General features: G+C 42.2%; 1 protein-coding gene across 1 annotated transcript in view; it reads right to left on the bottom strand.

Moving 5' to 3' along the window:
- Positions 1–15,763, bottom strand: part of LOC306923363 (uncharacterized protein) — an 81,540-nt gene extending 65,777 nt beyond the window's left edge. Inside the window, exons 1-9 of the mRNA XM_079501423.1 lie at positions 15,411–15,763; positions 13,975–14,062; positions 13,306–13,413; positions 12,580–12,772; positions 10,443–10,568; positions 9,046–9,169; positions 7,785–7,848; positions 5,024–5,138; positions 4,369–4,486 (exon numbers count right to left, since the gene is read on the bottom strand). Coding sequence (XP_079357549.1) covers positions 4,369–4,486; positions 5,024–5,138; positions 7,785–7,848; positions 9,046–9,169; positions 10,443–10,568; positions 12,580–12,772; positions 13,306–13,413; positions 13,975–14,062; positions 15,411–15,550 — 1,076 coding nt within the window. The 5' untranslated portion in view covers positions 15,551–15,763. The remainder of the gene's footprint in view (positions 1–4,368; positions 4,487–5,023; positions 5,139–7,784; positions 7,849–9,045; positions 9,170–10,442; positions 10,569–12,579; positions 12,773–13,305; positions 13,414–13,974; positions 14,063–15,410) is intronic.
- Positions 15,764–16,202: the final 439 nt, after the last annotated feature.

Below are 16,202 nucleotides of genomic sequence, written 5' to 3' on the forward strand. Positions count from 1 at the left end.
GTGGGAGGGGTTAGAGTTATGATGTATGACGTTGTTTCAGCGCGACCTTCTCGCCCTCTGGGCGTCTTACTGGTGTGCTGTATGGAGTCATTGGAGTGTTGTGGCATACTGTGTTTTATGTTATTGTTAACATAATATACTGATGGTGTTCTATATTATTTGTTCAGGATATTCTTTATGTAACTTCCAATTAATTACTGATGGGAAACTATACAGTTTTACTTACTTTATGTAATACTCGCTGTTTGATGTGTAAGATGGGATGAGCAAAGATGGGAATGACACGAGGGTGCAGACAGTGTATGAGACACAGCATAATACAGTAGGGGTACAGTAATGAAGGTGAACAATGAGAAACGATACAAGCATACTGAAGAGGATGCAAAAAACGAAATGGAGACAGAGGGATACAGCATCGGTCCCAAATGTTCCGTTCTATTCTTGTCAGTGCTATTGCTGCTTAGATGAGTAGGAGAGACGGGGGTGGGGGGGAGCGGGCAGATCAGGAGATTGATTCTTAGAGCTCAAGGTTGTGATGTTGGGGTGTTGTGCAGTGTGTTGTGTGGGGTCATTGTTGTGGGCCTGGGCTGAGTCTGGTGGCCACCGATTGACAGCTTTGTGTAGACGTGGGACAGAGTCGGGCTAGATGGATGAGCCTCTCAACCAATCATTAATCAGAATGGCCTATACAGGGGCATGACAAGTCCCATTTACGTCAGTCACAGTGAGTACGAGAGCACAGAGGCTACAGAGAGAAAGTAAGAGAGACTGAGAATGTTCCTCAACTCAATTCCCTCTGCTCTCTTCCTTCCTTCATAATTATACTGTACACTACAGTACACTATGTTGCTATTCCTCACTGCATTTACCACATTAAGCCTGGCATCCCCATTTGTCATTATAGAGAGAAATCTTGCTGCGGTGTAAGTCGAATTATTAAATAGTGGTTAAAAATCACACCCGTGTGAAGTGAGTGGTGCAACTTCGTGTGGGGGTCCCCGGTAGCCAGGCTAGGTCCCCGGAACATCCAGACCCCCATGAAGGCACCCAGGGGGCCGGACCGGTTCCGGTGAGCCCTCTACTGTACTGTCACTGTACTGTACTGTTACACACGAAATCAACATATAAACAGTTAATAATAGGTGTGTTTGTGTTAGGCTGCACAATAGTGACACAAACAGATTCTGTGTGATTCTGATTTGGTGATTCTGATTCTGTCAATTTAGGCATTTTGCAGACGCTCTTAAACCAGAGCGATTTACAGTAAGCAAGGTAAAAGACATACAAGATATTATATTTACACTGTTGGCTAGTCTCAGAGGAAGGAGATTGATCAGGAGTCGACATTGTTAACCTGTCCTAGAGCAAGGAACTGTCCCCTTAGTCATGAAACATTAAGAGTAAAGACAATCCCTCTTTTTAAGAAGGGAAATAGGTCTGACCCTGGAAATTACAGACCCATCTCCATACTCAGTGTCTCTTCCAAGGTACTGGAGAAAGTAATTCATGAACAACTTTATGGGTACATGTTTCAGGAAGTCCCACTCAACTGACTCATGTCTTCTCTGCTAGCTTACTGATTGTATCAGATCTGAAATGGAAGCTGGCAAGCTAAATGGAAGGATCCGAATTGATCTCCAAAAAGCTTTTGACACAGTACACCACAGCTTACTTTTTAACAAACTTTTAGCCTTAGGCCTAAACTCTTCCAGCTTAAATTGGTTCATGTTGTTTCTTTCAGACAGGGACCAAATCACAGACTTTCAAGGCCATCTCTCAAGGGCTCTGCCTGTGACTTGCGGCGTGCCACAAGAGAGTCGTGTCTTAGGCCCCCTGTTGTTTCAATCTTTTATAAACAACCCCCAAGGTGCTTGCTCTGTTAAAGTGCTTGACAGAGTCGAACGTAATCGACGCAAGAATACATAAGCAGGCCTGGGCCATGGCTCAGTGGTCCAGGCACCTTGGCTGGTAATCCAGTCTGGCAGTGTGCCGCGGGTTCGACTCCCGATCCCGACGGCCTTTATTGCATGTCTTCCCCCCATCTCTCTCCCCATTTCCTGTCAGCCTACTGTCTGTCCCTCCATAATAATATAAAATAAGGCGAAAGCCACAAAAAAAAACATTTAAAAAAAAAAGAATACATTAGCAACGCTGGGTGAGAGAAATTCCTCCCTTGCGTTGCGTCGGTTACGTCTTGTGTCTCGCTCCGTCGGGTTGAGATCTGATCCCAAGCCAACTTGTTCTTGTACGCAGACGATGGCTGACAAAAGATTACATCACAACGGCCCTAAACAAACATTAAAGTCCATAGACTTGGCTGGCAAAGAAAATACATCATAACAGCCATTGAAAGTCCATAGACTTGGCTGGCCTATGACTACATAGGCCAGCGCCCCTCAAAAATATATGGTTGTTACAGTAACTGAAACTTTTTAAAACAAAGAAAGAAATGACTGTCTCCCGTTTGTTCAGGTGAACCTGCAGATCAGTTTTAAAAATATTATCCATTTACTCAGCCACGTGTAACAAGCTTGAAGATTCGTATAGTATATCACTTTAACAAACGGGAGCAATTACGTCTCTCAAGTCATTTAAATAACATTTACAGAAACAACTGGTTACTGGATATCATTTCTTGGCTGCTGATGCACAAAATTAAATGGCACATAATTCACCCAACCTCACTCACGTATTCCCCTTCTCTCTGACCCCCTCAATTAACTTTCCTCCTCTCTCTTCCCAAGCTCTTTCTTTGTTTCTCTTTCTCTCCTTCATCAGTATCTTCCCAGTGTAAGAGGATCTATCCCTGAGAGAAAGAGAGACCACTTAGTGTTGACTCCATGACCAGACTGTCAGAGTAATGCCAAGTGGGCAACAAGGACCTCTTAATGTGGCACGATGGCACGTCGCCCACTGGAAACCACAGATGGAACACAATGTGATTGTCAATGCTGAACTGTAAGGCCTTCGATGTTTGAGTATGTAAATGGAAACAAATCTAATTGCATTGTCTTTACTGAGAAACCAAAGAGTAGATTTCCATTTTCAAATCAAGAGGAGGGGTTGCTAGGGGTATAAATTACATATTGTGCAGTTATTTTGTTCCATTTCTACAACCTCTATAAATCTGCATTCTGACAGGTCAGCAAAGTATCCACATCGATTTCGGTTGTCCTTACCATGTCCTTCTTAATCCACTTTTAAATCAGTTACAACTACAGCTCAATTCTTTCTGGCCTTTGGCTCACGATAAAGTGCTTTATCACTGACAAGACCCGACCATGTCAATAGAAACTAGTAAAACCTCCCTTTTATCCAGAGTCTATTTTACAGAACTCTGTCCAAAGTCAACAAGCTGAGGTCCAACAGTGGGACCTTTTCTACAAAGGAGCGTAGCGCATGAGTGTGAAATTAAAGTACTCGGACGGAGTTTAGCTATTAAAACAAATATGATAAACTGGATTTTAATAAGCGCCGTGCACCGGCCTGTCACGGACACACTGGGTGTATAAACAAACGCAGTGACCCTGCTGAGTTGCTATAACGACAGCTCCGCGTCAACCAAACATCTCCGGCGGCATGTGATGTTCATATTCAACAGAGTGGGAGAGACCAAGGGATCCGACTGAAATGAATGCCGCATGGGCTGCCATTGAAGCAAGCTCATTTACCATAAACCATGTTTAATCCAAACATGTCTAAGAACAACTATAAAACAAACAAAACAAAGAAACTTAAGGCCAACTGTCAAAACACGTCCAGTTTGCACAGGCTGATGAGCCGATTGATATTCATGAGTGGCCTGGGGTGCTATTATATTGAAGGCACCCGGTCTGAAATGCTGAGCTCCGCTCTTGAAGCAGTCTGCTGTTGCACTTCCCTCAAAAAGGATCAGTCGCTTTCAACAAATCCATGACGACATGTCTTCTGTTACTTTTCAATATGGATTATAAGCTGCACGTGTCTTTTAAAATAAACTTCCATTGTTTGTTTTTTTGCTTTTATAACAGTACTTAATGAATCAAAGACAGTTTATTTGAGATGAATGAAAGCCCTTGTGTGTCATTTTTATGTTGGTGACTTGTTTGTTTTTCCAGTACTGTGGTGTGTGGAGACCCCATATTGTGAACATTAATGGTATTTTTGAGGGTTACTAGCCCCTCCAACGTCTGACTTTAAGTCATATGACGTCATGTGACAGCCAGCTGTATGCATGGACTATGTATTGTTTGTCTTATTCATCCAGTGTCCAATGTCTGACTTTCAGACATGACGTCAATCAAGTGTATGGACTTTTAATGTAATTATGTTTGTCTTATTCATGATCCCCCAAAAATCATCAAGATTTCTTCATACCAGACTACTTACAAATCAACAGGTACCCTCAGTAGCAGCGGTAACACTGATCCCTCATCAGTCAGGTTCATCAGACGGCATTCCAAGAGTTGAACAATGGTCAGACCAGCACGAAACACTGCCGACAGGCCTACAGAGAGAGATAGATGGTCTGATTTTCTCACATCTTAATGATTTGGTCATGTCCATAGAGTCCAGACAGAGTCTGTCAGTGATGTGTGGCTCTCATAAGGGGGCGGGGCATCGTGCATGCACGTTCACTTTAGTGTCCCGGTGCAGGACGAACAGAAAATCGACATAAAAATGTGATCAAATCCGCACACTAGTCATATGCTCCCACTTGCTTATTTCAGATTCAATGAATCAAGAAGCCATTATTTGTCAGTGTAACCCACTTAAGTGCTAACATTCCACATACATCGTATTTATCTTCTTTAGGAACACTTTTTTTGTTATCCCTGAGGAAAGTCCAGGTGACTGAATCTGCAATATACGTGGGAGCATATTACCAGAGTGCAAGGTTTACGTGTGGCTCCGATCCTTGTTTTGCTTACTATTATTATTGGTCGTTTTGTCATCTTGGAATACGGAATATCCAATTCCTCAGACTAATTTTGCTTTTACTGGTGTGTGTGTGTGTGTGTGTGCGTGTGTGTGTGTAGTGTACCATGCAGTATGATCAAGTCCCAGATAGCTAGAACCGAGTCCCAGCATGGCAGAGAGGTGAAGAGGGTAAGGAACCATGGCATCACAAAGTGAACTGATGACACTCCCACTGACTCCTAGAGAGAGGCAGAACACAAACAAATGCATTTGGAAAGATTGTCCAGCCAACTTATTCCACTAAAACATACCAAATACCTTGCACACTATACATGCACCTTAAGTGTTATAACCTTAACCAACAGACAAAACTTATTTTACTAATTTCCTTAATACTGCTGCCATCCTTTTTTTCCTTGTTTTATATACCTTTATTAATAATACATATTTGTGATGCAGCTGCAACATCTGAGGAAACGGAACAAAAATGTAGATGAAACAAGGAAACCTTGAACATAGCTTTGAAAATGGACTGGGCTTTTTTAGTTACAGCGAAGTAAATAAATGTTTCCAGCATGCCTAGAGAAGCATTTACACCGTTCCACTTAACAGCTCAATTACAAATAGCTTATCATTAGGGAAAATGCTAACCTCTGATCTTCACAAATAGGCTTTTTCGGCATGGGTGGAAAATTAAGCAGCATGCACCCCAGTGCATTCAATAAGCGTGTGTGTGTGTGTGTGTGTGTGTGTGTGTGTGTGTGCATGCATTTTGGATCTAAAAGGGCAGCTTTTCTCACAGGACTGCTGAGTCGACGTGAAGTACCACAATCCCTTCAAAGACACTCAAGCAGCACAATTGCAAGAGATGTGTGTTTGAGTGTGCACCGTGCACAGTCACACGCACGTTTGTGTGGGGTTTAGTGTGCAGGGAGCTGAGGCTGGCTGATGAGAAAGGATGATTGTGTGTGTGTGTGTGTGTGTGTGTGTGTGTGTGTGTGTGTGTGTGTGTGTGTAAAAGAGACTGAATGACAGCAGAATGGGGCCTAGCTGGTGATGGATGCTCTGCTGTGGCCTCTCATGAGCAGATCAACTTCTCATCACTTGGCCATAACTGGCCTGACACACATATTCATCATTCTGGACTCTACGGGTGACCTTTAATCTGATGCAATCCAAATAATTCCACACAAAAACTTCAAAATTGTTTATTTTAATTTTTGCATAAATGTGAAAAGATTCATTGGTTTTCTTTCCAATTGCAATTCCTGTGAGCATAATTTCTGACCCGGTCCAAGAACATGTCAAAGAATTCCAGTTCCATAGAGACAAAACGTTGAACAAAGTTTGCAAAACATTTAGAGCACCTATACAGTATACAGTACTCCCAGTTCTATCCAAACCTTCTCTAAACCACACACTAGCCCATTCAGAGTTCAGACATGGAACACATCGTTTTATACCTTTCAAGCCAGGAACACCAGTCTGGGAACAGAGTGTTTCAGAAAACTTAGGTCAGGATTTAGATGCCATTTTTAGAATCGGCCTCGTGTCTAAATGGGATAGGTAAACATTCTAAAAATAGTAGATCTGATCTACAGGCTCATAGATAGAAAAAATAGATGCCTCATTGGCCACTGCAGTTCGTTGGAGCAATGTGTGTGCAAAAGGGGGCAGAAGTGCGCAGGAAGTGCTGAAGGCACGCTGCGTCGCTGCCCAAGGACTGTCTAAAGAGGACGAGACGCGAAGACCGTACGGGCGACGCCATGTTGCTCCATGGTGCTCCATGGAAGGAAAGAAACATGCGCAGTTGAGACCAAGGAAGCTGAACGCGGAAGTGTTGGCTGCATATAGCCCATTGCGCATGTTTCTTTCCTTCCATGGAGCAACATGGCGTCGCCCGTACGGTCTACGGTGGCCTTCGCGTCTCGTCCTCTTTAGACAGTCCTTGTCGCTGCCCAGGACGTCTCTCATAAGATCCATGTCTCTCGCTGCCACTCAAGTGACTACTGGCCAATCACAGCGCGTCTTTTCCGGGACTTCTGTTACACACACGTGGAAGCTTGGCAAGCTTCCGCTATGCTTCGCAAGGAACGTCGGGAAAATGTTGCCCCCTCTCGAGAAAACACGCACCAGAGCCGGAAGAGGCGTCTATACCTTTATACGTCTATGGCATAGCCTACAGAAGCATTGTGACGTGTTGCGAGTTCGATGTAGAGGGAAACATGTATGGGGCCAAGGATTTACCCCTGGGGCACCCTGGTCAACAGGATTTACTCCTGGGGCACCCTGGTCAACAGGATTTACCCCTGGGGCACCCTGGTCAACAGGATTTACCCCTGGGGCACCCTGGTCAACAGGATTTACCCCTGGGGCACCCTGGTCAACAGGATTTACCCCTGGGGCACCCTGGTCAACAGGATTTACCCCTGGGGCACCCTGGTCAACAGGATTTACCCCTGGGGCACCCTGGTCAACAGGATTTACCCCTGGAGCACCCTGGTCAACAGGATTTACCCCTGGGGCACCCTGGTCAACAGGATTTACCCCTGGAGCACCCTGGTCAACAGGATTTACCCCTGGGGCACCCTGGTCAACAGGATTTACCCCTGGGGCACCCTGGTCAACAGGATTTACCCCTGGGGCACCCTGGTCAACAGGATTTACCCCTGGGGCACCCTGGTCAACAGGATTTACCCCTGGGGCACCGTGGTCAACAGGATTTACCCCTAGGGCACCCTGGTCAACAGGATTTACCCCTGGGGCACCCTGGTCAACAGGATTTACCCCTGGGGCACCCTGGTCAACAGGATTTACCCCTGGGGCAAGCTTGAAAAAAGTAAATGGGTTAAGTGGTTGAGTAACGACACCTTGGTACTACTTACCATGTGCTGAGAGAGCTCTGGCTTCCGGTGTCTCAAGAACTGATCAAACACCTTATGCTGGACCCTGAATGGAAAGAATACAGAAGAGCCCTCTTGGAGTTAGGAATGGGCAATATATCGATATTATATTGCGGGCCTATTTTGTTGTCTTTTCCTGGTTTTAATAACTTCAGCCTTATTTTATACTTTGAAAGAAACTGTCTAACAATTACAATAGCCGATCTACGCGCCACACATTGTGAGCTTGTAGATTGGCTATTTTTTTAAACGTTTGAAAAAAAAAACTATATTATCGTCACAGTATAATATCATGCAGTGGCGTGCACAGACATTTAGAGGGGCAGGTGCTCAAGTTAAAAAAGGGCACCTTGTGCAGTGCGTGGAACCGGCCGGTTGCCTTAACCCATTTTGGGCGGGAACCCCTTTTGGTGTCAGCATTATGTTATGCTTTAGCTATTTTTGAAAAATCAAAAAAAAAAAGAAACTTTTTTTTTTCTTTCAAAAGGGCACATTGCCAAAAGGGCAGGGGGTGCTCTAGCACCCCCTAGTGTCTATCTGTGCACGCCACTGATATCATGGTCACAGTAATGATAGAGTATTTGGTCAATGTGACTGTGGTGATATGGCCCAGCTTTACTAGATGTGATGTGAGTGTGTCATATCACCGGCACCTACCCATCAAGTCACTGTTAGACACTTTGAACTTTGGTTTTGCATTACGTATAGCTACAACCCACTGTCATCGTATGCATGTAGAAAAATAACAACCAAATGCTAACAACAAAGTGGATTCTGCCAATATAGACAAAAGGTTTGTCGTGATAGACGTTTTGGGGGAAATGAAATTGCTGTATTAATGTTATATTAGCTTTGATGGAAGTTCTCTTGCAAAACAACGATCAATATCAATGTAATACAAGCAATGCTGATGATGGCAGAGTAAAAGAAAGGCTGAAAAAAAACTGTCAGGACTTGTTTAATTATATTGGCATTATCTGCTTTGCATTCATTTATGTACTAAAGGCGCAATTTTTAGAGCCGTCTCTTCAATGATGTCTGTATGATGACTCACGATACAGTGAGAAGGAAAGGAGCACAGTAGCAACAGGTAAAGTTGACAGACAATAGTTGGTCTCGCATACATCAAGGCCACATAACTACCAAAGTTAAACTTTCAACAGCACATTCATTTTTTAGCATAAATGTTTTTATATATTATTGTATACTGGCTTAGTGCGTTGAGTCCAATGTGCATACTTACTTTGTGAGTTTCAGGTCAAATAGTTGTGCCAGATATTTGGCTTTGTCCAACAAGGCCACCAGAGCCCAAAAGGCCTCTTCTTCTCCCAACTGCATCAGCAGCACTGCAGCTATGTATGACATCCCTACAACAGACACAGCTATGTATGACATCCCTACAAAACAGACACAGCTATGTATGACATCCCTACAACACAGACAGCTATGTATGACATCCCTACAACACAGACAGCTATGTATGACATCCCTACAACACAGACGCACATGATCAGCTATGTATGACATCCCTACAACACAGACGCACATGATCAGCTATGTATGACATCCCTACAACACAGACGCACATGATCGAAAATGATAATTAATCATTTGCGTGCACTCCAAGGACAACACCATGTAGTTGGTTTTCATGTTGCCAATGTAAAGGATCTGTGTTTGGGATGGTCAGGGTGAACGCTGTTGTGATTATTAACGGGCCTATGCTTCCCCCAAGTGGTCAATGTTTGTACAGTACATTTAATGTCACCTAGCTGTGCGCTTGTAGATGTGCTAAAATAGGGGTTCCCAAACTCTTTCATGTCAAGGACCCCCAAATTGACACTAATCAGCCCACGGACCCCCATTTTAAGAGATAATGACAGGGACCCCCATAAGAGAATCCCCTATGTAATGGCATTTCTATCTCTGGGACCCCCCAATTAATATTGTAAATTCAATGTTAATTTAACTGAAAGTGTACACAGAGTTACAGTCCCTATAAGGGTCCATTTTGTTCCTAACTATCATTTAGCTGGGGGTCCCCGGACCCCACTTTGGGAACCACTGTGCTAAAATACATGTGCAAAAATACAGTCACCGCTTCAGAACTCTTTTTTTTGGTTTGTTTTTAAATGTATAAAAGGACTCTTGCAATTCTATATAGCATTCAGAGATTGTGGAATAGCTGTCTGGCTATCGCGAGTCGTGACCCATAGAAATTGGTCTGTGACCCACAAATGGATCCCGACCCACTGTTTGGGAAGCAGTGCTGTACACAATAGGAAATCAACTTTATTGTTGTCACATCACAGTTTTAAAAATGGATGAAATTTGTTTTTGTACACAGTTCCCATTGGGCATTTTTTCACAGGAAGGGAAGAAGTGAGGAGGGGGGGGGGGGGGGGGGGTAAGGAGATCAAGGGGCAGGAAAGAAGAAAGTTTGAGCGCTTTTACCACAAAAAGTACAAGTAAAGGGTTTCAGATAAGGGTTTATAACAACATCAAAACGCATCAGAGAGGAATAGGATGCCAACATGAAAAAGAGGCTGTCTCTCCATAAACGAGGCATGGCATCAGTCTGCTTAAACTGTATTAAGACAGAAATCGTGATAGATACAAACAGTTAATAAACCACTCTACCTTGGCTATATCCCACGTCAGGGTTGTATTTGGCGTAGGCGATCAACACCCTGAAGAGTTTGGCCTGACCCTCAATGGCCTCCGGGGTGTCCCCCATCAGTGAGCGGTGTGTTGGGAAGGATCGTCCTGTGGCACAGCAACATTGAAATTAGTGATATGCTAGAGAGGCGCATGCATAAAGTGAGTGGCAAATCGAGTGGCAAAGTGTGTAACGTTGTTTAATGCAATCAGATAGGACTTTTCTGTTTGGATGTATGGGCTGTCAAGGCCAGAAAGTAGTTTTTTGCCACTCAGTAGGCGTTCCCGAATAACTTTCGGGTGTGATGATGATGTCATGTGCATAACCTCTATTAATTTGTCCTGGGCCAAACAAACAATACACATTAAGATCGTCGAGTTCATTTAAGTCTCAGAATGTAAAGATTTAACCAAATTCCAGTCCATTTGGTTATATTTGTTAGGTGTGCATTGGCAATGCCCTCACCGGGCCGGGCAAGGAGCTCAGTGCCTTATTTTAAAGTCATGTATGGTGATTTGGTGTCAAACTCTGCACATTTAAATATCGACTGGACTGAAATGACAAGTAAATGTATATATGGTAAGATATGTGATGATTTATATGGTGGCATTTTTCCCTACAAATATCTTGATGAAAATCAAAAGTGGGTTTGTATTAAAAATATTAGTAGTAAAAATATCTCAGAAAAAAAAAAGAGATGTCATGTGGCTGGTCTCTGTAAGGAGACTAGCAGTAAGAGCAGTAGTAAAATGGAGCTGCTTCGTTAGAACTGTTAAATGCCCAATTCTAAATTGTGGTGCAGATGAGACAATTGAGCACCTGCTAGTAAGGTAAGGTCATATTTATTTATAAAGCGCCTTTCAAAACAGTTGTTACAAGGTGCTGTACAATAAAAAATAATAGGAATAAAACAAGAACATCACAATCAAAGATAAACCAACAATGAAATAAGAAACAGAGCAGCAAAGACAGTACCTAGAAATAGATAAAAACAGAACAGTACATAGAAATCAACAAAAGATTGAAACAATCACTGGAGCAAACCAAAATGTTTGCGGTACAAATTAGTTTTAAGTAGCTTCTTAAAAATCTCAACAGACACTGCATTTCTCAAGTAGAGTGGTAAGTCATTCCACAGCGTAGGTGCAACAAATGAGTAAGCTCGATCTCCTTTGGTTCGCAGCTTAGTGGCAGGGATAATGAGAAGACCTTTGTCTGAAGACCTACAGTAAGGTGTCTCATATTTACCTTAGGGTGCACCTTAGACTGCCAGAGGTCTAGCTTTGTGTGGGGGAAAATGCCACAAATTGGTTTTAAAATTAACGTAAATTACAATGCTGCCATGTATGGGGTTTTTGAAGAAAAACTGTCTGCCGTAGAACAAGAGTTTTACTGGACCGTTGTTTGCACAGTTGTGAACAAATTGTGGAAAACCAGGTGTGCCATGGTGATTCACCAGGAGGCCATCTCAGGAGAGGTGGTCTTTAAACAAATACAAACTGAACTTAAAAAACAAAGAACTCTTGACTCAAGAAAAAAGAAACTGACACCATGGCACTTATTAACATTGTAAAAAAAAAAACAATTTTGTATTGAAATGCCTCGATATATTTTTGTATTGTATCTTATGTTATATGTAACTTAATGTAATATTTGCATAAATTGTAAAACCCTGAATAATTTTCAATAAAGTATATATAAAAAGCAATGCCCTCACGATTCAATTGATTCGATTACAATTCACCAGGTAACGATTAGATTCTACGATGCATCGCGATGCATCACAGTTCACAGTTTCACACTTTTCTATATTAGTGCACAACTTGGAACATTTTTCATTAGTCAATACAATGATCCAGATATAGCATACTGAACATATTTTATTTATAATTAAATATTATTATATACAGTATGATATTATAATTATTTATAATTATATTTAGGCTATAATCAATTATGTCACGTTGCTGCATCGATGCAGAATCGTGCACAGCCAAATTGCGATGCCGTGCTGAATCGATTAAATGGTATTTTTGACACCACTAACATTTGTACACTCTCAGTGGTACAAACTTATTAACAGAGGATTTTACACTAAATGCTCCCTGTAAAACTCACGTAGGTCCAGGGCAATCTGGCGGAAGAGCGTGACATCATCTCTGGAGTAGGCGGGGTCAGAGCAGCTGGATGACTGCTGATTGGTCGAACCCAGGTCGTTCTGCGTGTCACTCAGGGTCGTTATGGCGGAGAGGATTCCATACTCGCTGACCCCCAAATCCACCAGAGGGCCCCGCACCTCCGAGAGACAATTCTGTTGGCGAACACAGCGGTACACTCATTGTATGTCCTTTTATCAAAAGGACATACAATGAGTGCTGGCATTTTCTTTATTTCAACTTGTATATTCGAGCCTTGCACCGTAAGAACTTTATTCTAACCTGGAGTGTTGCGGGTTGTCTGCTTCGGCAGTACTTTCTTACATAATACTAAAGTAAAACTCTTGTGGCGGTGTGTGTCCAGGTTGCTAATGATGCCACATTCATAGTTAGAATCGGTCATAGAGAAAAGTGAATTAAGAAAAGAAAAATGTACTTCTTGAGAAAGAAAGAAATAATGATCATTCTAAAATATATCTCAAATATATGACTGGCAACAAACACCCAGACGTGATCTGTAAATGGATAATTTGATTACAGTCTAAACACGTAGGATGTACGTTAGGTTAAATGCCAAGTATAGAAAGCATGATACTGTATTCACAACATACACATCAGAACAAATGTTGCTTTTGTTATTATAAGGTGAATTCGTTCAAGTAGGCTACAGTAGGCTCTGTCCGTTTACCTGGTAGTTGAAGTCACTCGTGTCTCTCATATTGTCAACGTTGAGTAGACACTTCCATACTCTGCCTCGCAAGGTTGGAGGAATGCCCATTCTTATGAACCGCTCAATCTGGAAACAAGACACAGCAAGAAAAATACGAGTGTTAAATTTGTCAATTGACAAAATAAACATCATATGGTACACTACCACTGAGCCACGTAATAACAAAAACAAAATTATTTTGAAAAGCCAGTCTACAACGCATCGTAGTGTGATGGGTTGTTGGATCGCAGATCTTCTAGATCGAGTGTTTTATTTAGTTATTTTTGAGTGGTGCAATGTCCGTGTTCAACCGTGTTTGTGTGTGACTATGTTTGTGTGTGACTATGTGACTATGAGCACCAGTACCAAAAGTGGCGCTGTTGTGCCAGAAACAGAGAGAGAGAGATAGTGCTGCACTGTTGCCTGCTAATGAGAGAGAGAGGGGGGGGGATTTGCACCACTCAGTTCACACGGGTGTGATTTTTCACCTACATCTACCAAAAGTGGGATGCCAGGGTTAAAGTGGTTTGAATAAAGAGCTTATATAGAATTCAACCCATTATATTTCATAATGAAACAGAACACAACAATGGAACAGAACACAATTAGAATGAAACAGACTTGTAACAAAGAGTTTAAAAGCACAACCTGACTCCTGCAGATGAAGCTGGCTCCATTCCAGTAGCTGAGCAGCTCACAAAGCTCCTTGACCCTCGCTGAACTCATCTGGGGGTAACTGACAGAGAAGAGACGACCCAAACACATCAGACTCGCTACATCACAGAGAAACATGGACATTTACTCAGGTATGCATTTAAACTAGTTGTAGTCACAGTGATTGGTGACTGGTCAGTATAGGTTGCCAATCAATCAACCATCCCTTGAAATACAGAATAGTCTCTTTTTGGAAACTAAAAGACAGAAGCATATTATAAGGAACAACAAAAATAAGGAACAAAGTGAGTGTGTCCCTTATCAGTTCAATAAGGCACACTCACGTTGTTCCTTATATTTGGGAAACAATGACACATCTAACACGTTCAAACAACCTAATATTATAAACCTAATATAATATACAGACTTTTCTGGGCTTCCCTCATTTTTGAGGGGTGCTATCCAGCTTTTAGTGTCCGTCCACAAACTTCGTCCTACACAAACATTATATTCCCATTGACAATGAATGGAGAATGTTACGTCATAGTGTCTGAGCAAATAGACATAGTGTCTATTTTTCGTCATGATATCAAATTCCCTAACACAAACATTGATATGTTTAGGCTTTCAATTCTCAACTCTCAGTAGCAAGTTGGCGATACACCGGGAAGATACATTTTCATAATCATAATTATTTTATTTTAGTCCCAAATTGTGATTTGCCGGAATGAGATGATGTATGATGATGTACGATGATAAGAGCGCCCCTCACTTCACATGGGTGTGATTCTTGTTCTTGGAAATAATTTAATTTATTAAAGGTAGTTGGCAACCCTATACTGCCTGGTCAGTGATACAGTATATCTACAAATACAACACACAGACTGAGGGTGGGAAAATCAACTCACCAACCAGGCAATATCATTGCCAGTGCTGATGATTAGATATCACATTATCTTGCACTCTGGGTTTAAATGTAGGTCTATAAGGCATTCAAATGGAAGCCTACTAGCCCTAGGCTACATGATGAGCAAGAAGCTCAGAGGATGACGAATAACTGACTAATCCATACGTTATATGGAAGTTAAAGTAGCTCTACCCTAGCCCGTCTCCGGACCCCCCGGGTTGAGCTCCTTTGGACCTACGGTAGGTCCAAAGGAGCTCAACCCGGGGGGTCCGGAGACGGGCTAGCTATACCCTTGAGTCTCATGCTAAAACAATGCATATTTCAACTATATTGGCTTATCAAAAGGGGGCTTTAAAGGCACACTTTTCTGTTTGTTTGTAGTAGCCTATGGTCAGTATAGTAGTCAGTCAGACAATGATGCATTCATGATACTTTGAATTTTAAAAAGCCATGCTTTGTTTGTTTTCATTTACCCACAGTTTTGACACATGACACCCAAATAAAACTAAACTAAATGTCGCACCTGTAATCGTGACATCGGTGATGAAGTTTTTGCTCCTTCCTTCCAATCAGAGCAAAGCCGAATTCGTCAAAGCGAAAATTCTCACTTCGTCTTTTTGAACTTCGCCTACTGGAACTGCCAGCACTGCTCCGTCTTCTCATTGTCAACTGATATATTACAAGAACAAACTTTAACAACAGTGTGTGTGGCTACTGGCTACTGCTAGTGGCTATACTTGTCGTCAGTTACTTTGTTTGTTCGGCTGTTGACCGCTGCATGTGTGCAGTGCCAGCTGCTATACTTTGTTGCGATATTCAAACATACCGCGCCCCTTTCTGTAGCGTCATTGTGTCAACTGAAAATAGGTGGAGTTTGTCACAGTTGGTCATGTCAATCTTGGTCACAGTCCGGACTCCGGAAGTGATTGTCGCGATGTGATTGGCTAGTTGGCTGTCAGGCTTTCAAGTGAGTAATCGGGATCGGATGAGAACATGCAGCACCCAATGAATTGATTATGAAGGACCGCAATGTTAACGAGACAATAATACAATAAGACATTTCGTGGGTTTAAATCCTCTTAAGACCTTGAATTAAACTGTATGTATTTTCTGTGCTTTTTTTCTGAAAACTGTTAATAAAGTATTCAATCAATCAATCAATCAATCAATGGGGGTCCCTAAATGGAAACAATTAAGGCAACCAGTGCTTTCTTGGTTCTTTTTAATCCTGTTAGCAGACCTTGTATTGTACTTTCCTGTGCTTATTCTACAAACTAACTATAACGTTTTTAAATCAAAAAGCACCCTGAGGTTC

The sequence above is a fragment of the Electrona antarctica genome (assembly GCF_951216825.1).
Source record: "Electrona antarctica genome assembly, chromosome: 5".
In the NCBI taxonomy this organism is placed as follows: Eukaryota; Metazoa; Chordata; class Actinopteri; order Myctophiformes; family Myctophidae; genus Electrona; species Electrona antarctica.